Here is a 23453-nt window from a genome sequence, read left to right on the forward strand (position 1 = left end):
AAGGTAATTTCCCAGGTTCACCAAAACTCTCAGCTTAAGAATTATGTACACCTTTGGGTACATGGATAATACACGAAGATCTAAACCTATTGCAAGGAATTGGATGAGAGTTTGTTATACTCTCTTGCAAGGAATTATGAACCGGGTTTGAACGTACGTTCAGAAAATGCTATGGCTAGAATCCTATCTGCCTGAGATTTTGCAAGGCGTCTTTGATGCTCGCAAGGTGAATCAACTTTTATGATTCTGTAAGGAAGAGACTCTAATGGGCGTCTAGAAAACACTGCAGGTGGTAATAACTCGCAAGAGGAAAAAAATTTTGGAAGGAAGTGCCGCCGTACACAAGGAATCTTTGGATTGGAACCGTCCGCCTACGTTGAGCGACGGCCCGGAACAAGAACCTTCTTTAAGGGGATCGCAAACTTTGGTTCTGAAAGAAAGACATCGCGCTTAATGCTCTTATGACTTAGGCATTCCCTATGTGGGAGGACAGAAGAGGTTTAATATCCTCGGGACTAAAAGCGCAAGGTTATGCGCAAGGATATAGACCTAAATTGATTTTTAGGAGGATTATTCTTCTCGGGATTGAGAAGGTGGAATTGAGTTAACAGATTCTTGGAAAGACGCGAATGACGAGTTCTTACATGGCTCGTAAGTTTGATGAATGGTGAAGGATATGCTCGAGATACTAGAGGAAAGACATGAACCGGTAAGGTAAGTATTGAATTTTTGAATTTTTGAATTTTTGTTTAATTTACTTTAAGTTCTCTTTTGAGAAAGGACTAGCTCAATTCACCATTGAGCAAGATTTGGAATCTTTCCGGTTTCTCCTCGGCAGTTCAGTTGGACCTCTACAGTTGAGGACAACTGTTTATAAGTGAGAGGGACGTTGCCAAATTGGCTTTATTTGACAAAAAAATAGTTCTAAATAAATTATTGGATTTATAAGTGAGAGGGTTTTCTCGCTTGGAACACCAAGAAAATAATTCTAAATGAATTATTGGAATTTTAAGTGAGAGGGTTTTTCTCAATGGAGACATCTGAGTACAGAGTATCCCTAGTGCGTCATTTAAAGTAATGACAGGAGCACTGTGAAAGGGAATACCTGTAAGGCCACCAGGAACGGGTACTTCTGATGCGTCACAACGGATGGGTGACAGGGAGCATCAGTAAAGAAGTATCCGACCATCCGGGAACGGACATCTCTAATGCGTCATAGGATGGGTGACATAGAGCATCGTGAAGGGGATTGTATTGTAAGTCCGGTAGGAAAGGACTAGTGATGGGTATTCCTGATGCGTCACAAGGTGGGTGACGGGTGCATCGGAAAGGGGATATCCATAGTCGAGAGAAAATCCGAACTGGAAAGAGGAATATGCGTAAAGACACAATCACAAGAATAAAAATGGGTTTTGAGAAGCTTTTCTTAAAAAGCGAAATATTTAACGAGTTTTCCGGGAAGAGCAAACGCTTTCCCGCGAGGAATCTATGTATGCATTGCATTTGTGCATGTGGTTGCATCCAGGGACGCTTGGGAAGTGTTGTGAAAAGCATCGTTTTAAACTTATAAGATTTTATTGAGTTTTTGGGCAGGTTCAGACCAATTTTAAAATATGCCGGCCGTCCACTTAATAAGTGGGCAGCCACTTAGAAAATAAAGCAACAAAACCAGCCAGCGAATTCTCTCTCTCTATTTCGGGTATAGCAAAAAAAAAATAAAAAATAAAAAAAAAAACCGGGCTGCGATCTCTATGCGAGCAGCTATTCGTGCCGTGGCCAAGGAGCTATAAAAGCACCACATGCCCTCACTGAAAGGGGGTTGCCAGCGCCAGCAAGAGAAGACTCTGCCGCTAGAAGACGCAAGAGATCGCGAGACTATGAAGCACGGAAGTCGCTTTTCTCGCGCAAGAGCGACAGGTATCTATTGTGGAATTCGCCATACGAATGGTTGTCGCGTGTTTGCGTGTGTGTTTGCAGGTACTTCATCGCGAAGGAGAAGCGAGAAGGCTTCGGCCTATGCTTGGGAATTCCGTTCCCGGAATTCGGAAATTGTCAGCGGAGTCTCGACTCCGAGTACAGACGGAAAAAGGATTGGGAGCTCGTCTCTCGGATTTCCCTTACGGGAAGGAACGACCATCGAGTCAGAGAATTAGAACGGAGGGGTTTTCTCCGGTTCTTGTGCTTGTAAAAAGATTCTCCCTAATAAAGGATTCTCTTTAAGGGGGGGGACCAATCCATCTTCTGGTCCACAGTATTGTGTCGATCTTCTCACTCTCTCTCTCTCTCTCTATTTATTTCTCTCTATATCCTTTGGCTTTAGTATTAAGTGATAAATTCTATTTATCCGAGTATATTTTATATTGTTATGCGCTCCCGTTTGTGACATTCCCTGTGTCTGCGCAACTCTAGCAAAAACAACTCGAGACATCTTTGATCATGATATCTCATGACTCTAGCCAACGGTCCAAAGCCCTTTCTAAATAGACAGTGAAAGCACCCTTGTATCTCATAGTATACCGGACAATGAAAAATGTGATGTAACTCTGTCTCTGGCTCTATATGACATAACTAGCATATCCTAGCTTCTGCTGGTACTCTCCTAAATCTGCTAGTCTCAATCTCTAGCTGATGCGATGATGTCCGCATCTGACAAATAGCACATTGTATCCCATAGTATAAATGAGTGTCCATATAGGCTAGTCTGATCACATATCCATCCTCTGGTAGTTGGAGGAGAGGATCTCTATAGAAAGCCATCTTCGTGTCCAACTCTTGTAACGGCTGTATCCATGTGCTTCTGGTATCTAGATGAATCAAATACTCACGTATAAGTCTAGTGGTCTCTGTCCGTGTGAGAGAGAGGGAGGAAGCATCCAAGGAGTACTGGAATGGAGGTGGTCTATCCATGCTGAAGCAATGTGACTGAAACCATGATGTCATCTGCCCATACGAACATGTTGTGTCCCCTTGTAGCGCTAGTTGTTGGGATGACTCAATTGCTAGCCAAGCATATCTGTCTCTGGGAAGGTCCCATAAATTATGCATGAAGGAAACTGATTTAATAAGGGCCTCAACTACAAGAGGAGGGGTAGCTAGCTCAGCCCTAATAATCATGTGGCACTGAGGGCTTAGCCCGAATCATCCAAGAGATCATAGAGACTAGAGGCCTCTCCATACATCTCCATCCATCAGTGCTACGAGATTTGCTCTTGTGGTCTAGTGACGGCCTCCAAATTTGAACCCCATAGAGCATAGTTGAAGCCACTAGAGTGTCAAAAAGCCACAACTTTGTTCAAGGTTCCTGAAACTGAACTTGCAAACACATCTTCTCCAAGCCTTGCAAGGCTGCATAAGCTCTTGTCTATCTAGTCTCTGCTGCTCTCCTCAATGAAAATGACGGTCCACTAAAGACTACTCCAAGCTAGGTGTATGCATCTGTACTCCACCGTCTCCTGGCCATATGTAAGAGTAGGTGCTGACCTCCTGACCCAGTGGTGTTAAACACCATAACCTTGGTTTTCCCCAGGTTAAGAGACAATCCACTATAGTGGGAAAATGTGTACAAAGCATCTAAATGACGCTGCATCCCCTCCAGGGAGTTGGAAATCAGCACAATATCATCAGCATATAACAATAGTGGGATGCATGTCCTTGCCAACTGTGCTCCTCTATCACCATCTCTCTCAATGTAGTCAGCAACCTCATCCACATACATGCCAAATTGTGTAGGAGATAGCGAGTAGCCCTGTTTCACATACATACAGTTTCACGATTTGGGCTCGATTCTTTGGATCCTTGATTTTCCTAATTTTTGCAATTTCAGCCTTCTTTTATATGTGGAAAAAATTATAAGGCCTCACACATGCGTTTCAATGTTCAATAATCATCTAAACCTTGAAAGTTTTTATTTTAAAAAAGTGTTTGACATTTCGTGGCGTTTCGTCAAAACGTTTCGCCCGTTTCGGGGTTTTGGGGTTTCAAAGTGACGGATGCGTTTTTATGTCACATTGTTATCTTCATGTAAAGTATCCGATGACCATGCAATAGGTAGTGGGTACTTGGCTTCGTGGGGTAGTTTGGGTTCTTGGATACTTGGGTACTCGAGGTTTTTTGGTACTTGGGGTACTTGGGTTTCTTGGTACTTGGCAGTGCTTGTAATCTGCGTTTAAGAAGGCTTTTCTCTTACCCAAGCTCAAATCCTTCTTGTGGGTGCACCCCTTGACGACCTTGCGCTCACACCAAGGTTGCTTTTTTCCCACCTCATGTTGATTGGTGCTGCAATGTGCAAGGTTTGCTCTCAATTAGTGGAAAAGAGAAATGAGGGGAGGCTAGACAAGCCCTTCTTATCTGGGTTACTTGCCACTCTTCAAAAATATAGGTTAAGAGAGATCGACTCGTCTAAGTGGTCTTGGGTTATGTGCAACCCCAATAAGCAAAAAAATATATTGGTTCTTTATGGCTTAATGGCTGTTAAGACAAAGCAATGAAGACCGGGGGGGGGGGGGGGGGGGGGGGGGGGGGGGGAAGGGTACGAGTGGCTAATAAGTCCGAGCCAGGGACATGAAACTTCTTTGATAAAAAAGTGAGAGGTTCTTTTCTTGAATGGTGATATAAAACATTGTCAAAGAGCTCCAATACCAATGTAATGTGCAGTGGAAGTGATTGATGGTGAATACTCAAGATGAGTGCTCAATGCGTACTTAAGGCTCCTTTTACTTCATGATAGAGTTCCTTCTACCTCATGAGTGAAATGTGCATTAGCAGAGAGAGAGAGAGAGAGAGAGAGAGAGAGAGAGAGAGAGAGAGAGAGAGAGAGAGAGAGAGAGAGAGAGAGAGAGAGAGAGAGAGAGAAATGTTACATTAAGGTCTTCAAAAGGCCAAAATGACCTATGAGACCAAAAAGTTACAATTGGTGAATCTGATACCAAGTCTTACGGAAATTACAAAGTTACAAAGAACTAACACTAAAACACTAAGGAGAAAGGAAATAGGTTTGGGGGGGGGGGGCAAGTTGTGGGTTCACCATGATACAATATAGCAGTAGCATGAAGCCTATCCCGATCGACATTCTGGGTGTCGTGCTAGAATCCTGTGGATCCTCTGCCGCAAGCTCCGCCAGTGCTGCGTGGCCCCCCTCCTCAGTCGCGGTCGTCTCGATCTCCCTAACTCTATAGCTCGATCAATGAGAGTACCGCTGATGTGTGTATGGGTGGGAACCGAGCTCTCTGGTGGTGGTGTCCCCTCTGACTCTGTGGTACTCAGACTGAAGAAGAGAGAGAGAGAGAGAGAGAGAGAGAGAGAGAGAGAGAGAGAGAGAGAGAGAGAGAGAGAGAGAGAGAGACTCACATCGGCCCAAACCTTGGAATCTGTAACTTGATGATGTCGAGGGAGCTGATCATGCGCTGAAATCTGAAAACACTGGTAAGGATGACGGCTGATTTCTGAAAACGCCGTGCTTGGGCTGAAATCTGCTAACGCTAGGGCTGGGTTGCTGTCGCCAGGTTGATCCAGGTATTTGCTGAAAAAAACGCTGGTGAAGGGTGCTTGATGGAGTTGGAAAACTCTAGGGAACATGCTGAGGGTGCTAGGGCGCTTTTGCCTTGAGGCCCCACAAGGTGACTCTTGGGCTCTCCTGTATAGCTTCTACGACTTGGGTCAAGCAAGTGCCGAGAGGACACCCTCAACTTCCTAATTAAATGGCAGATGCCACTCTGTAGTAAAGTCACTTAGTACCAATAAGAGGTGCTTCACTGGAGTAACTACCCAGGATGGGTACTAGAGACTATTATGGGAACACTCCCCAGTGCGTACACCTAGCAGGCATTGGTAGTGCTCATGTGCATTCAGAGGAGTTGCCAACTAATTTAAGTGCTTGGACATGCACGTCCTGCATACAGGCCCACAAGGGTGCTAGAATACTTCCTAGGCTATCCTAGACCGTAGAAGTAGGAGTTAGTTTGTCCACATGCACATATGGTTAGATGTGCACGTGACAATGACGGTGGTCATCTCTAAATGAGGTCTTGGCCTCCTTTTATAAGTGATCGGCCATACTAGTTGAGTTCAAGCTTCACACTACATTCGCCTCGACACTAAACACCCATGCAATGGTGATATAGATTAGGTCCCGTCTCCTGTGATGATGACATAAAATTTTGATCAATCCGTGGGCCATTATTTTGTATGTTCTATATTTATGCTACTTATTTGACATGATATTGGGTAAGGCACTTCTTGAGGGGGGAGGGGGGTACTTAAGGTCCCCTAGGTAGTATATAGGAGGCACTCTTTCCCCATTGTATAATAATCTAACTCATTGTCAAGTTAAGAGCACACTTCAATGGGGATGTCATCCTCCTGGGGGACTTCAATGCCAGGACGAGCCACTCTCAAACAACCTATGATACCTCAGAGGAGATGCTAAGAGAGTTGGATGTCAGAGATATGGATTGGCCAGGTGCTCACAGGATGTGGTGCATAATGAGTATGCAAGATATTTGACAGACATGGGGACTCTACATGGATTTGCCATCTTGAATCGCCTACATACATTTCGAGCACTGAATCGGTTCACTTGTTTCCCTCACAAACATCGGGCTAGCACGGTGGACTATGTTCTGGCTCGGCCAAGTTTAAAATCATCTATTCAGGATTTAACAGTTGGCCAGGCCTCTTGGGATAGCAGTAGATCACGCCCTCCTCACATTTAGAGTTTCATTCTAGTTAAGTACAACACCGTTGGCCCAGACATATCTATGCACACTAGATACACTTTTACATCGGAGAGTGACTCTGTCTACATGGATAGTATTTACAGATGCTTGTCCACAGAGGAGCCGAGAGCCATTAGAGGAGCTTACCTTGATATTGACAGAGACTTCACATGATGCAATAGTAGAGGCATACCCACACACCCAACCCGGGCAGAGACGACGTTCTGGGAGTATGCCCCAAAATAGTTGGTATGATAAGGAGTGTAGAGAGACAAGAGCCACACTTCAGAGAGGTGTGCTCGTGGGAGCCATTACTCATAGATAGTAGTAGATAGCCTTCTAGCGTCTACTGAGATGGAAGAAGAGGACTTCCCTTGCTCGACTAGAGGAGCAGTTGTACAAGCTATTCATAAGCTAGGACTCAGGTGAGGCATGGAGATTTTGTCATGTGCATTGCCTGCCACCGGCTATCCCATCAACTGAGATTTGGGGCGCATATGGAGCATCTCATTACACAATTCCAGGACAACAGTCTCTACCCGACCCTCCAGAGCCATGCCCACAGACATGCACTCTCTTTACTGTTGAGATGGTAAAGGAATCCATTGATAGATGAGGACAAGGAGAGCATATGATCATCATAGATTGATGGCGGAGCACTGTATACATGCTAGAGATATTCTTGCAGAGATTCTTGCAGTAATGTTCAACCAAGCCATGTGTGAGGGTTTTCCGAATACTTGGAGCATGTCTACTATTGTGCCTATCTTCAAGGCAAGAGACCCCATGATAGCGAAGAATTACCGTACTATCATTATAGGCCACACACTAGCTAAGATGTATGCATCCATTCTTGAGCGATTGTTGAGTAGATGGGCAGAAAGAGCAAGCATTTGGGCATCACATCAGGTAGGTTTCAGGAGGGGCGTTTCTACTCTTGATCATATATTGACACAGTTACATAGTGGTCTCGTACGGTCCCGTACGTTTTGTACACGTACGATGATGTGCGGTACTAAACAAACTAAAAAATATTAAGATGTACGACGACGTTACGTACGTTCAAAATAAAAAAACAAAGAATTCTTACGTCTAAGGCTTAGGCCCTTGGGTTTAAACTTTACACTTAAAGAAACTTGACGTTATGAGATCTTCAATGGGAGCTTGAGAGGGAGAGACCCAATGGAGAGAAGATGGAGAGGCAAGACTCTAGTCTCTAGAGCTTGTCACTTGAGAGCTAGAACATGGAAGCATTGAGCAGTGAGAGCATTGAGAGCTTGAGAGCAATGAGCATTGAGAGCTTGGAAGTGTTGGAGAACAAGATGGAGAGGCATTGCTTAAATAGGAAGAGGCTAGAGCATGAGAGAGAGAGAGCATGGATGATGACGCTTGATGAGAGAGGGAGAGCGTGGGGGGGAGGGAGAGCATAAGACAAGTGGAGCCCTAGCACATAGAATCCAATGTTTGAATGTGGCTTAAGTGCTTGAATTGGCGCTCCAAAACGGCCCCAAAAGTTGCCCTCAATAGCCCTTAGTCAACAGTGAAGAGCTGCCAATGGCTATAAACAGCCATTTAAAATTTTTTGGCCTGCTCAATATAATCCACTCACAATTGTGAGTGCTTTTTTTAACCACAAAAAAAAAAAAAAAAAAAAAAAAACCGTACAGAACGTACTAAACGAACGGGACGGTACGTGACCTGCAGTACGGAACGAGACGTTCCGTACGTCGTACGAAAACTACCCCGGACACTCAAGAGCTGTATTGAGGAAAGCAGATCACATGGTAGGAGGATTTATTGTACCTTTGTGGATTTTTGCAAAGGATTTGATACGGTTCCCAAAGCTCGACTGACGCAGAGACTATAGGAGATGGAAGTACGCACATACCTGGTTTGGGGAATCATGGCTTTATACAAGACAATCATGGGGCAGATTTGTACCCCCAAGGAGTTGTTTGAGCATATTCACTCCACTATTGGAGCGAAACAGGGATGCCCACTCTTCCCTAGATTGTTTGGTTTGTATGTAGATGAGGTTTCAAATTACATTGAGAGGGGAGGCGACATAGGAGCAGAGCTAGCAGGGACCTGGACCTCATTACTACTGTATGCATATGATACTGTGTTAAAACTTAATCTCAGACTGGCTAGAGGGGATGCAGTGACACTTAGATGCATTGCACTCTTTTGCTAATGATAGTGGCTTGTCGGTGAACCTTGGCAAGACCAAATGTATGGTGTTCAACACCACAGCAGAGTGGGTCAGACGATCTGCACCAACTTTCACCTGGGAGTGGTCTTCTGTGGTCCAAAGTTCTTCAGGAGAGCAGCAAAGACTAGATTGACAAGAGCATATGCAACTTTGAGGAGCATGGAGAGGATGTCTTCACAGATTCAGTTTTAGGAACCTTGAACAAAGCTCTGGCTTTTTGACACTTTGATTACCTCAGCTATGCTCTATGGGGTGCAAATATGGGGACCATCAGTAGACCATCATAGCGGAGCGGGCAGCACTGATGGATAGAGATGTATGGAGAGGCCTCTGATCTCTATGATTTCCCGGATGATTAGGGCCAAGTCCTTTGTACTGCACGAGATGATTTGTGCAGAGCTTGTTGTTCCCCCGGTGGTCGTAGAAGCACTAACCATATCCGTCTTTGTTATTCATAGTATTTGGGATCTCCCCAAAGATAGATATGCTCGCCTAGCCTTGGAATCTTCTCGACAGCTTGCCTCACAAGGAGACACACCTTGTTGGTATTCACAAATGACATCATGGTTTCAGTTACATGGTTTTAGTATGGATGGACAGACTACCCCCTTTCCAGTACTTGCTGGATGCACCCTCCTTGTCCCTCACACGGACCGAGATTACCCAACCTCATCAGATAGGATTTGATTCAGCTAGACACCAGGAGGACATCGATAGAATAGACATGAGAGCTTGGCCCGGAGATGGTTTTCTATAGGCTTTCTATAGAGAACATCTTCTCCAGCTCACAGAGGATGGATATATGATCAGACTCTCTCGTGCATTCTCTCTTCAACCCTACACTTCTGCACCGTCGACTTTTGACAGAGCCATAAGCTCTCGGACTTGTATGAGTGGGGGACTCACATTGGCAGTTTTAACCAACACACCTCTGAGCAATAAACGGAGTACTGCAAGGGGTGCCTAGTTAAGGGGCCAGTGCAGCTAAGGAACGCCATGCCACTGGGCTCCTCTCTTGTGTTCTCTGTCTTTAAAGTTTGCTGCTTTCAGTCTGTTTAAGGTGTTGTTCTTTTGCTTTACCACCTTATCAGGTGACGTACCAGTTTCACTCTCTTCTTGGCAGGCCAGTGTCGGAAATTCGATTCGTACTGTATCAACACAGCAAGAGGAATCTTTTTTCTGTCACACAAGAAGGAATAGAACGAGCTGGTAGTCCGTTGGGCTTTGGAGAAAGTGGTGTTACCACTGCAGAAATGGAGGGTTTGCCTTGAGGTGGAACTGCAGTTATGAAGTCCCTGCATCTTTACATCTGTATCATCTGAGGAGCCTTCTGTCTGCCTTCTCTTCTGTGGTTTACCGTCTTTCCCGATCAACAGCCTTCTTGAAACGCCATCATGTGCTTGTTTGCTAGATTACTTCGGGTGCATTTACCTAGAGAGTAGACATGTTCCTTAGCCCCGCACCAAGGAGCTTGCAGGATTCTAGATAGGATTTTTCAGACATTGATTCCAATTTTGCAAACAAAGTGGTTGGATCCAGCAGATTTAGCAATTGAGGTTGCCTGATTCATGCTTGGTTTTAGTAAGTGTGTTAATCTTCAGCCCTTGAGTGCACAATGGTTCCGAAATATGAGTTGCAATACGCGCTATGATGGTATATTCTGTCCTTGCTTTCTAGTCTTGCCCGTCCGCACTTTTGGTTTATTTGATCATATATGCTTGTGTTTGGTCACTTCTATCTCTCACCTCATAATACCTGTCATAGTCAAGCCTGGCTAACTTAGAGAGCCATTTCATCACTTTCATCTGTCAGCTTAACAATGATCTTGAAAAGCAACAGGTACTTTATCAAGGACGTTGCAGAAATCATTACACAAGGCCAATGTGGGTGGCTTAGTGGGTCTTCTACCTTTGAGGATGATAATAGCATACTGCTTGCAGGCTAGTGGGCAGAGATCAGGGGAGACTTTAAGTCTGAATGTCTTGGATATCGGCCACGTTTTTGGGTGGTACATTTGGTGTGCCAGTTCGGCACTAGTTTTCAAACAAAAGTTCAGTTCTTTGTAGAGTATATTGAGGAGTATATGGTGTGCCATCCGAGCTACCTTAAGGGGAGAGAGAGACTACCCTGAAGTTCTTTCAAGGAGAGGTTGACAGTGGATGAGGAGAGAGGGATTTAGAGACTTCAAAGATTTTCCTTTATAGGACTACGCAGCCTCCAGCTGCACTGATATCCTTGTCTTACTTTCTTACATTGCTTCTTGTATATTTTCACTTGATTTCTGTATTGTAGTGGAATAACTTATTTTCCCAATTTTATGAGATTATAAGATGAGCTTCCTTTTCAATGTATTTTGTTGTTTTCCTGTCATTTACTACTAAACCTTGTTTTAAGCTGAGAATGGTCAAGCTTTGAGTGTGAGATTGCAATTGACGTTGGGTGTTGCAGTCATTTTGAAGTTGTCTGCCATTCCTGTCACAGGAGTGTGGGACGATGACTTTGGATGGTGGCTGCTGCTTGTTTGTCTGTAAAGCACTTCAGCAACTGACATTACGACATAGCGTAAGTGCCCTATTTAATTTTAGCTCTTTCAATATGAGCATAGGGCAGCATCAAATGACATCCTCTTTTTGATCCCTAGTGTGCTGGCTGTATCTGTTTGAACATCTGAACACATGACAATTGAGCACTTAATGCATACCAGTTTTTCAAAACACTGGGGGGGAATCAGTTCTCTAAACATTTCTAAAATCAGCTGTCAAAGGAACATTTTCCTGTTTTTTTTTTTTGCCTTATTGGAATCAGTCGGCAATTTACTCAAGTAATTTGCAGGGGCCCGGCTTGAGCAAAGATTTTGCCGAGTGTGCCCATGTGGAGGTAATCAAGAAAATGCTTTGTAAATGTAGTTTTTTGCATAAATCAGTTAAGGCAAGTGTATAGAACATCTTGTTAGATTGTAATCCGCCTATGTTTCTTGTGCATTGTGTTGCTTTGAAGATTTATCACTCTATTAAAGAAGAAAGAAAGAATAGATATTTTAACGTCTCTTAAAGGCCAAAATGACCCATGATCCAGAACAAGCTACATTTGATGATGATATCTCTCACAATAAAATGTCACAAAACAGTTCTAACTAAATCCTATCTAGAAAAAAAAATAAAAATCTCTCACACTTTAGTCACTCTTGCTTCCATGTTTGCAGCAACAATATGGACACCCGTTTAAACTGCTTCTTGGTCGAGTAAGATAGAGTGACCACAGGTCATTGTCATGGAAAGGATAATATGCAATAAACCCTCATTTTATGTGACATCATATGAGCAGAGTTAGCTCATAGAGGCCTTGTTTATTCTATTTGCCTCATAGATAGATTCGTAGAGATGCTTCCCTGCTGCCTTTCCTACAGAGCTTTCGAGGCATTTAGACAGCCAGAGAGAGGGCCATGGTATGCATAGGTGACACAGTGGTTCACATAGCATGGACCAGACTGTCACCCACCATTTTAGTATGACAGAGATCCCCCCCCCCCCCCCCCCCCCCCCCGCCTGCCCGCCCATACACACACACACACACACACACACAAATCCTCAAGAAAAAAAAATCCCATCCCTCCCATATTAGCCTCTCACGTAGTGAGAGGCCTAGAGCCTTGAAATAGGACCTATGGAAACATTGATCTCACCTAGCCAACCGCTTCGATCAAAGCTACAGTGCTACGAAAATCAATTTAATGAGCAAGGCTTACAGGGACTCAGATATAGGGCGGGGTGTTTATTACACGGAGTAAGGCTGGCGATTGGCTCGGTATCTTCAGACTGCCTTGAGATCTAGACGGGTAGAGCAGCCTGGTCTCCCCAAAGTAGAGAGGATCTTGCCATTTGGTAGATAGAAGGTGGAAAGTGTGGAGCATTGTGTGGAGATAGAGAGCGTACACCTCCATTAGGGAGATACCTCACATGGTTTGGAAAGACTCACTCTATAGGCCAGCTACTAGAGTCAGGAGACCCACATAGATTGGGGCGCAACACAAAGAGAGACCTCCTTACATTCCCAAACTGTATCCCGGGAGGAACAAGACAACATCCTTGGAGGGGAGGACAGCAGTTACAAATCACCGTCTTTTATGTGTGTGTGTGTGTGTGTGTGTGTGAGAGAGAGAGAGAGAGAGAGAGAGAGAGAGAGAGAGAGAGAGAGAGAGAGAGAGAGAGAGAGAGAGAGAGAGAGAGAGAGAGAGAGAAATGAAATGTTATATTAACGTCTTCAAAAGGCCAAAGTGACCTATGAGACCAAAAAGTTACAATGCGGTGTATTTGATACAAAGTCAGATTAACAAAATAAATTAAACTAGGATAACAAAATATAAATACTGCGGAGTCCTAAGCTAAGCTGATAGGTGTGAAAGGTGAAAGGCGTGAAATGTGTGAACTAAGCAGTACAATGTGTAGACAAAATGGGAGGGAAGTAGAGATCCATCTTCATAGAGATCCATCTTCATCTGCACTCTGGACGACGAAAAAGTATGGCTCGAATCCTTTGCTGTAGCCTCCTCCGAAACTGTGTAGCTCCTCTTCTCCATCGGGGTCATCTAGATCTCCCTAGCTCTAATGCTCGGTCTATGAGAATGCGAGTAGTGCGGGCAGACCTCTCCACTGTTGGCTGCTCCTCTGACTGTTCTTATGGGTGTACATTATCTAGTGTAAAGAAATCTGTGATCTGTCTCTGGGGTTGTCTCTCTTCAGCTCTCCTTAGTAAAGTTTCTCTATGCCTGTGTAACTCAAGTAGATATAGCCCAAGACATCTCTGATCCTCATAACTCATGACCCTAGATAGACGCCCAAAACCTTCTCTGAATAGACAATGAAAACGGCCTCGTATCTCATAGTACACTGTGCAATGACATATGTAATGTACCTCTGTCTCTGGCTCTAGATGGCACAAGCGGCATATCTTGCTATCTGCTGGTGTCCCTCTGAATCTACCAGTCTCAATCTCGAGCTGATGTGAGGACGTGCGTATCTGGCCAATGGCACAACGCAAACCATGAGAAAGATGCGTGTCCATATAGCTAGGTCGAATCACAAACCCATCCCCCGTGAGGTGGAGAAGATCCTCTCTATAGAAAGCCATCTTTGTGCCCAACTCCTGTATCGGCTTTATCCATGTCCTCCTCGTGTCCAGCTGGATCAGATCCTGACGAATGAGTCTATTAATCTCTACCCGCGTCAGAGACCTCAAGGGTGCCTGTAGAGAGTATTGAAAAGGAGGCAACCTTTCCATGGTGAAACCATGTGTCTGAAACCATGATGCCATCTGTGCATACCAGCATGATGTATCCCCATTAAGAGCTAATTGTCTGGAGGACTCTAGAGCCTCCCTGGCATATCTGTCTCTGGTAGTATCCCACAGACTGTGTACAAAGGAGACTGATCTGGTAAGCGCCTCAATCTCCATAGGGGGGGCAGTTAATTCCGCTCGAATGATATCATGCGGTACGGAAGCCTTGGCTCTAATCAGTCGAGAGATCATAGATACCAGGGGCTTCTCCATACGCCTCCAACTATCCTGGCCTACAGAAGGTCCCCAAACCTGCACCCCATATAACATAGTAGAGGCAACCAAAGTATCAAAGAGCCATAACTTTGTCCTAGGTTCCTGGAACTGAACTTGCGAACACATCCTCTCCATTCCTCCCAGAGCCGCACCAGCTCTAGTTAGTCTAGTCTCTGCTGCTCTTCTCAAAGAAAATCTCGGCCCAGTAAAGACTACCCCCACGTAAGTGTATGCATTTGTATACTCCACAATCTCCTGACCATATTTGAAAGTAGGTACTGATCTCCTGACCCATTGCGGTGTGGTGTTAAACACCATAACCTTGGTTTTACCTAGGTTTACACACAATCCACTATCCTGTGCAAAACTGCGTAGTGCATCCAACTGTAGTTGCATACCTTCTGGTGAATCAGATATCAGCACAATATCATCAGCATAAAGCAACAATGGGATCCACGTCCCTGCCAGCTGTGCACCTTTGTCACCCTCTCTGTCGATGTAATCAGACACCTAATCAACATACATACCAAATAGCGTAGGAGACAATGGGCAGCCCTGTTTCACTCCAATAGTAGAGTGAATTAAATCAGATACCCCTTCCGGAGTGCGTACATGTCCCATCACTGATCTGTACAAAGCCATAATCCGCCAAATCACCTCTATGGGCACCCCCATCTCCTGTAATCTCCGCATCAATCGAGCTCTTGGGACCATGTCAAATGCTTTACGAAAATCCACAAAGCTACAATAGATCCGTCTCCCATGTGCTCTGCCCTCCTCAATGATGGCCCTGAGTGTCAGAATATGATCAAGAGTGGAGAAACCCCTCCTGAAGCCAGCTTGACCCTTCGCTCGTACACCCTCGCCCGCTGCCCAATTACTCAAGTGTTGCTCCAGGATAGATGCATACAACCGTGCCAATGTGTGTCCAACCATAATAGTGCGGTAGTTCCCAGGCTCTGTAGGGTCACCAGCCTTGAAGATAGGCACAATATTAGACAGCCTCCAAGTCTCAGGTAATCCCTCACACATGGCACGATTGAACAACACTGCCAGAACCTCCATCAGCATATCCCTGGCATGTATAAAGTGCTCCGCTACTAGACCGTCATGATCATATGCCTTCGCGGTCTTCATCCTGTCGATGGCCCTTTGTACCATCTCAGGTGTAAAGAAAGTGCTTGTAGCTGGGCAAGGCTTGGTAGGGTCTGGAAGGGGTTCCTGTCCAGGAACCGCATATAATGATGTCGCATATTGGCCGCACAGCTCAGGTGAAGTAATCACTGGGGGAGGGGAGTGTTCATGGAAGAGTCGCCATGCCTCTCCTGAGTCCCTACTCAAGAACATCTGATACAAGTCTCGCTCCATCTGAGCTAGGTAAGCTCGCTTCTTCCGTCGCATAAGGCGTCGGAAAGCAATCCGAGACTGTCTGTAAGTGATGACTCCTAAAAGAAGATCCTTCTGAAGCTGGGCTCTCATCTCTCTGCACTCCTCATCATACCAACTATTCTGGGGCATGCTCCTAGAATGTCGTCTCTTGCCCGGCTGAGTGTGTGTGTACGCCACTGATGCAGCCCCATGCAGTGTCTCAGTCAATAGAGTGGTGCACTCCTCCACTGAGAGGCATGTACCATTTGTGCCAGATGTGCCTTCCAATAGACGGTCCCAGATCTCCTCTGAATAAACGAAATCAGTCTCTGGTGTGAATGTATAGCGGGTGTGTGACCTGCCTCCTGATGTCTGGGTTGTACTATACTGAAATTTAATGGATAGTGTCAAGAGAGCATGATCTACTGCTATGCCCATTGGCCTGGCTCCCACTGTGAAATCCTGAATGCAGGGGACAAAGGTCGGTTGTGTCATAACATAATCCACTGTACTGGCCCCATGTCTATGTGGAAAGCATGTGAAACCGACTGCTCCAGGAAATCGTTGTAAGCCATTAAGTATGGCTAATCCATGTGTAGTCGTCATTTCCATGAGGTATCTCCCATACTCCGTTTGCTCTCTGTCATCTGAGCATCTGTCAAGTCCCAACTCACCCACATCCAGCTCTCTAAGCATCTCATCTGAAGTGTCGTAGAAGACTGTCTGCGAGTTGCCCGTTCGGGCATTGAAGTCCCCTAGGAGAATGATATGACCATCCCTAGAGAACTCCCAAATGTCATCATCTAGGATAGAGAAAGGCGACTGCCCTCTGGATGCGGCATACATTGATGTACTGGGAGGAAAGTAACATATGGCAATATATAGGAACCGGCCTGTGTCAGCTCTCAGTCTCACCCACATATATCTAGCATGATCATCTCTTCGTACATTATGCAGTAATGGTTGTAGTTCCTCTCTGAATAGCACTGCTACTCCTCCTGAGCCTCTACTCCCATGCTCAGATCTCGCATTTGTCGTGTGAGCTGTTTCCCATCTGTATCCCACCACATGTGGCATTACCTGTCCAGGGGCCTGGTGAGTCTCTGAGAAGAACACAATATCCTTGTCTTTGAAACTCTCCTCAAATGCACCCACGTCCAATCTCATAGACCCATTACAATTCCAGGTAGCCATCTTCAATGTGGTCCCATATGTCTCGCACCGTCATGCAGTACGCCGCTCTAAACTCACCACCCTTCCATCTCTGTAGAAGGCTATCTTTCCCTTCTCCCTTGCCGCTGTAATCTTTGGCATTACCTCTCTCATATGTGCGAGCTGTGAGAGAGTCAGATCATCGCCGAGGAAAATACTTGTCTTTTTGAGAGTAGGCCTCTTCCTCAAGAATTCCTTCTTCTTTTCCAACGAGGGGAAGCGTAGTATGAGAGCTCTCCCCTTTGAAGACTCTCCCGTGCCATCACTTTTCTTACCTACCCTCCATGCCTTTGTGTGCAAAGGCTTCTCCATCGCCATCATGGATGTAAGGCTTGTGACCTCTTTCTCTACATTGTTTATGTCCTTGAGACCGGTCACTCTCACATGCAATGTTCGCATCCGCCTTCTTTGTTCCTCTTCGAGAGTCATGTTGATAAGCGTCGGTGTACAAGGAGTTTCTTGACATTTCCCTTTCTTGGCGACCTCAATCCATTTTTCAGCCTCGTCTGCCTTTTTCTGTGTCCTTGTTATCATCTCCACCCATGAAGATGTCTTTGCCACACTCAGTTTCTCTCCTCGGTGATCATCCTTACCTGTTCCTTAATTTCCTTGATTTCATCTATTACCGAGGGTTGAAATTCTCCTTCCTCTAGTCCATTACTTATTCTATCAGAAAGCTCCTGTTTATGTTGGGGTATAAAGCCCAATGTGGTCGCCCAGGTAAGTGGGCGGGCCGCCAGGTATGTACACATATTCTTTTGTTAAAACCTAATAAGAACTCACTATGCTCTACACATTACAGTAGAGCGAGTTCACCATATCGTCGTGCTCTTCTTCTCGCACTCTCTCTCGCGTCGCACTTCCGCTCGTACTCCTTCAACTGGTATCAGAGCTCAGATCGAGGCTCGAGGCAGCATTGCATGAGGCTAGAGTCACCAGCTTAGATTGGAGTGAAATTCGACAGGCGAAGACATGGCCCCAAATCTCGTGGGCAAGTTCGAAGGGCTCGGTGTTGTCAGAATTTCATTTTGAGGTCATCTCGGCCACCGTTCGGCTTCGACAAAGGTCTGCGCAGGCCATTTTCGACTACGTGGTCTCAGCGGGTGCAGATCCGACTCTGCAAATTTGGGGTTTTTTGGCCTACGACTGCAGGTGCTGAGGATATCGACACTCCCAGAGTGTTGATTTGTGGCTGTCTACACATCGAAGGACGGCTCACAGTTCTTGGAGGCGTGTCACATACGACACGGGCGCATCTACACACAGACTGTAGGCGACATCCACTAGTTCATCAGGTAGCTTGTGGTTGCTGCTTGATATTCCATATTTCATCCTGACATTGCAGGTACTTCCACATGGGATGTATTGTCAGAGATGATGTATGTTTGTTGAGGGTTTGCTGGCTGTGAGTCACGCAGCAAACAACCGCCGCAGCGGTTACAGCATATAGTGGAAAATTTGTGGATGTATGACTTTGTGGGAAGTCTATGTACTGTCAGATTTACTGTAGCCTTTGTTGAGAGTCGAGTGAGGTTTTATTGAGCTGGGGGATTCTCGAATGTTGAGATCCTTTCGGTGATACAGGTCTTGGAGCGATCCCTCGAGCACCCTTAGATAGGCAGCTAGGATGTATTGACTGTGAGTTAGACAGTTGGGATTGCATCTTTGCTTTACTACCGTTGAGGCATTGTCGCAGTCTATGCTTACAGGATAGTGACAGGACAGTGAGAGACAGTACAGGTGCAGGACAGGTTTACCCGTATCTTACAGTGTTAGAGAGACAATGGTTTTTTGAGCTGTTTTTTGGTATGTTTTTTGAGTACACCAGAGCCATTTTACAAAGGAGACTCTGTCGAAATTTATGCAGAATCTGAAGCTTTCTTGGTTCATTTGACAGGTTGATATTGGTTCAGAGGTCAGTTTACAAGGGAAACTCTGCCGAATTTTTCCCAGAAAAGTAAACTACTGTGAAGCGTAGCTATGGCTGGATCACAGGACACTGCTCTTTACAATATCAAGAAGGTGGATGGAACCAATTTCCCATTGTGGAAGAAGCATATTTGGCACATGTTGGTACAAAAGAAGCAGATAAAACCTATAAAACTCAAGGGGATAAAACCAGAAGATATGGACGAAGATGAATGGAGCGAAATGGATGAATTGGCACTTTCTACCATTATGCTGACTTTGGCAGAAAGCGTTTACTTCAATGTAGCAGACGAGATGTCGGCTTATCAAGCATGGTTAAAGCTGAGTGATCTTTATGAGAAGCAGAGTGCAGCTTCACAGGTATACTGGCTTAAGAAGCTTGTTGACTTGAAGATGAAAGAAGGGACACCTATGTCCAATCATCTGAATGAATTCAACACAATCTATAGTCAGTTGTCAGCTCAAGGTGTCAAGTTTGATGAACCTGTTAGAGCTATGTTCTTGTTGATCACGTTGCCGGAAAGTTGGGACACTTTTCGCACAGCTTTGAGTAATTCTGCACCTCCAGATGGTTTGAACATAGCAGGTGTAGAAGGAAGTCTGCTTACTGAAGAAACCAATAGAAAGACAATGGACAAAGGCAAAGGAACAGCCTTAGTTGTCAGGGGAAGGACCAAAGAAAAGTACAAAGGTGGAAAGAGGAATCAGTCTCGTAGCAAGTCCCGCAGTGCTAAAGGCAAGAGTGACATAGAATGCTACCATTGTGGCAAGAAGGGTCACATGAAAAGAGACTGCAGAGAATGGAAAGCAGAAAAAGGCAAAGAGAAAGCTGAAGACCATGGTGAGAAGAACAAGTCCTCAGTGAAGATTCAAGAAATAAATGTGACAAACACTGTTGCAGAGGATGACAGTCTAGTGTCAGGAGACATCTACTTCTTGAAGAATACAATGGACTCAACTCTTCTTACAGCATCTGATGGAAATGCACTGAGTGACTGGATTATAGACTCAGGGGCATCACTTCATGTGTCTCCAAACAAGGAGTGGTTTACCTCTTATGTGACCACTAAAGATCATGTTCGGCTAGGCAATGGGCAGACATGTGAGATCTTAGGTGTTGGAGATGTTCAATTGAAGTTTCAGAATGGCTCTTCTTTCACGCTGAAGAATGTGAGACATGTTCCCGCAATTACAAAGAGCTTGATCAGCACAGGTTTACTTGATGATGCTGGCTACGTCACCACTTTTGGACAGAACATGTGGAAGATATCCAAGGGTTCTATGACAGTAGCACATGGAGTAAAGTCTGGAGGACTTTACATGATTTATGTATCAAATGTCTCTAAAAATGTAATCAATGTAACCGAGCAGCCGAACGTTTCTTTGTGGCATAGCCGGTTAGGACATATGTCCAAGAAGGGAATGGAAATCTTGTCTCATTCTCGTTATTTGCCTGGCTTTTCATTTAATGATTTTGAATTCCGTGAACATTGTCTGTATGGTAAGCAAACACAGCAACCACATAAGCATAGAAGCAGTAGAAGAGATACACAGTTGGCACTTGTTCATAGTGATTTGTGTGGACCTATGCCTAACCTATCTCTAGGGGGAGCTTCTTACTTTATGACATTTATAGATGATTACTCGAGGAAAGTATGGTTTTACTTTCTCAAGCATAAGGATGAAGCGTTTAGTGTTTTCAAAACGTTTGTGACACTTGTGGAGAATCAGAGTGGCAAGAAGCTTAAATGCTTACGTACTGACAATGGTGGAGAGTATGTTTCAAAGGCCTTTCAGGACTTTTGTGAGTCAAAAGGTATAAAACGTGAACTTACTGCTCCTTACAATCCTCCTCAAAATGGTGTTGCTGAGAGGATGAATAGGACCATACAAGAGAAGGTCAGAAGTATGTTGTCTAATGCACAACTGCCAAATGGTTTTTGGGTTGAAGCTGTATCAACAGCTGTTCATCTTGTAAATAGATCTCCTAGCAAGGTTTTGCAGAAGGATTCAGTGCCAGAGATGGTATGGTCAGGCAAAATGCCCTCATACAAGCATCTCAGAGTCTTTGGCTGTGAGGCATATACTCTCGTTCCAAAGGAATTTAGGAACAAACTTGAGCCAAAGAGTAGAAAGTGCATCTTTCTAGGCTATGGTAATTCTGGTGAGATGGGGTACAGACTTTGGGATCCCGAATCCAGAAAGGTTGTCCGCAGCAATGATGTTCACTTTAATGAATCCAAATATCATTCTAAACCAGAGAGGGTTGAGGAGATTAGAAGAGTTGTCTTCCAAGAAGATGGACCTGCACGTGCAAGACAAAATGTCAGGGCTCAAGAGGAGCAAGGATAGGATAGAGTGGAACCACAGGTTGTGGTTGAGCCTGAGCCACCTATTGTGCGTAGATCTGGACGTGTCACGCGACCTCCTGATAGGTTTGTTCCATCTATGAACATGTCATGTTGACTGATTGCAATGAGCCTTCATGTTACAAGGAAGCAGTGCAAATGAAGGACTCCGGGAATTGGCAATTGGCCATGCAGTCAGAGATGACAGCTCTGCATAAAAACAAGACATGGAAGCTAGTTAAATTACCACAGGGCAAAAAGGATCTACCTTGTAAATGGGTTTACAGGTATAAGATCACCGCTCATGATAGTCAGCCAAAGTACAAAGCAAGGCTTGTTGCCAAGGGCTTTAAGCAAGAACAAGGCATTGACTTTGATGAAGTCTTCTCTCCGGTGGTCAAGATGACTACATTGAGATGCTTTCTTGCATTGGTTGCCATATTAGATTTGGTGTTGCACCAAATGGATGTCAAGACAGCGTTCTTGCATGGTGATTTAGATGTGGAAATTTACATGCAGCAGCCAGAAGGGTTTGTTGAGAAAGGCAAGGAAGATTGGGTATGCCAGTTGTTAAAGAGTCTTTATGGCTTAAAACAATCACCGAGGGCATGGTACCATAAATTCCACAAGTTTATGCTTTCTCAAGGCTACAAACGTAGTGAGTTCGATCACTGTCTATATACAAAGAAGGCTAAGGATGGTAGTTGGCTGATCCTTATTTTGTATGTGGATGACATGTTGATTGCTGGCAAGCACTTGGAAGAAATTTCAGCTTTGAAGTCAAAGATGGCAAAATCGTTTGACATGAAAGACATGGGTGAGGCAAGTCATATACTTGGTATGCGCATTGAGAGAGACAGATCAAAGAAGTTGATTTGGTTATCTCAAACAGAGTATATTGACAAGGTTTTGCAACGTTTCAATATGGAGAAGGGAAAGGCATTGAGTGTTCCATTGCCACCATATGTGAAACTTAGCAAACAAGATTGTCCTGTGTCTTAAGGAAGAACAGGCTGAAATGGATAAGATTCCATATGCGTCTGCAGTGGGTAGTTTGATGTATGCAATGATTGCTACTCGCCCAGACATTGCATTTGCAGTGGGAGTAGTAAGTCGATACATGTCAAACCCAGGCGAGAAACATTGGGAGGCAGTGAAAGGAATATTGAGATACCTGAAAGCTACAAAGAGTATGCGTATATGCTATGGGAGTCAGGAGCTAAGTGTAAAGGGTTTTACAGACTCAGTTTATGCAGGTGACTTAGACAACCGAAGGTCTACGTCAGGATATGTCTTTACATTGGCTGGTGGAGCAGTATCATGGGGTTCTAGATTACAAGATTGTGTTACTCAGTCTACTACAGAGGCTGAATATGTTGCAGCATCAGAGGCATGCAAAGAATCAATTTGGCTTAATCGACTAGTAACAGATTTGGGAATCAAAGAAGAGATGCCTGTGTTATATTGTGATAGCCAAAGTGCTATACAATTGGCTCGCAATCCAGTTTATCACTCAAAGACAAAGCATGTGGATGTGAAGTATCATTTCATCAGGGAAATGCTCGAGGATAAGCAACTTCAGCTTGTCAAAGTTCACACCACAGAAAATCCTGTTGATCCACTTACAAAAGGACTTCCCTCAGAGAGCTTTGCGCATTTTCGCAAGCAGTTAGGTGTAGGGTAGTACATCACTTCTCTACATCTCTTGTATATTAGCTTGTATAGTAGCTTCTCTCACACTTAAAGTACCACATTGGACTTTAAGTGGGAGGTTGTTGGGGTATAAAGCCCAATGTGGTCGCCCAGGTAAGTGGGCTGGCCGCCAGGTATGTACACATATTCTTTTGTTAAAACCTAATAAGAACTGACTATGCTTTACACATTACAGTAGAGCGAGTTCACCATATCGTCGTACTCTTCTTCTCGCACTCTCTCTCGCGTCGCACTTCCGCTCGTACTCCTCCAGTTTAAGGGCTGAGACATCTTTTTTGAGTGCCCGTATCTCGGCGTTTGGGTTCTCCTGTTTGAGGACTGTCTAGCCCAGGCCCAAGAAGAGCGTGCGGTACGCGGGGAAACCTTCTCTATCAAGGAGTCCTCATGTATGTACACATAGCATGGTGG

The 23453-nt window shown here is 44.8% G+C and overlaps 1 protein-coding gene across 3 annotated transcripts in view; it reads left to right on the forward strand.

Annotated features, from left to right (window-relative positions):
* The window catches only part of LOC147436030 (ubiquitin-protein ligase), a 125975-nt gene that overhangs the window by 99582 nt on the left and 2940 nt on the right, over nt 1–23453 (forward strand). For all 3 annotated transcript variants that reach the window (XM_086488927.1, XM_086488928.1, XM_086488929.1), the window contains 2 exons: nt 11407–11487; nt 11758–11802. In XM_086488927.1, coding sequence (XP_086345053.1) covers nt 11407–11487; nt 11758–11802 — 126 coding nt within the window. The remainder of the gene's footprint in view (nt 1–11406; nt 11488–11757; nt 11803–23453) is intronic.

The sequence above is a fragment of the Adiantum capillus-veneris genome, chromosome 18, assembly GCF_014529385.1.
Source record: "Adiantum capillus-veneris isolate H3 chromosome 18, ASM1452938v2, whole genome shotgun sequence".
NCBI classification, from domain to species: Eukaryota; Viridiplantae; Streptophyta; class Polypodiopsida; order Polypodiales; family Pteridaceae; genus Adiantum; species Adiantum capillus-veneris.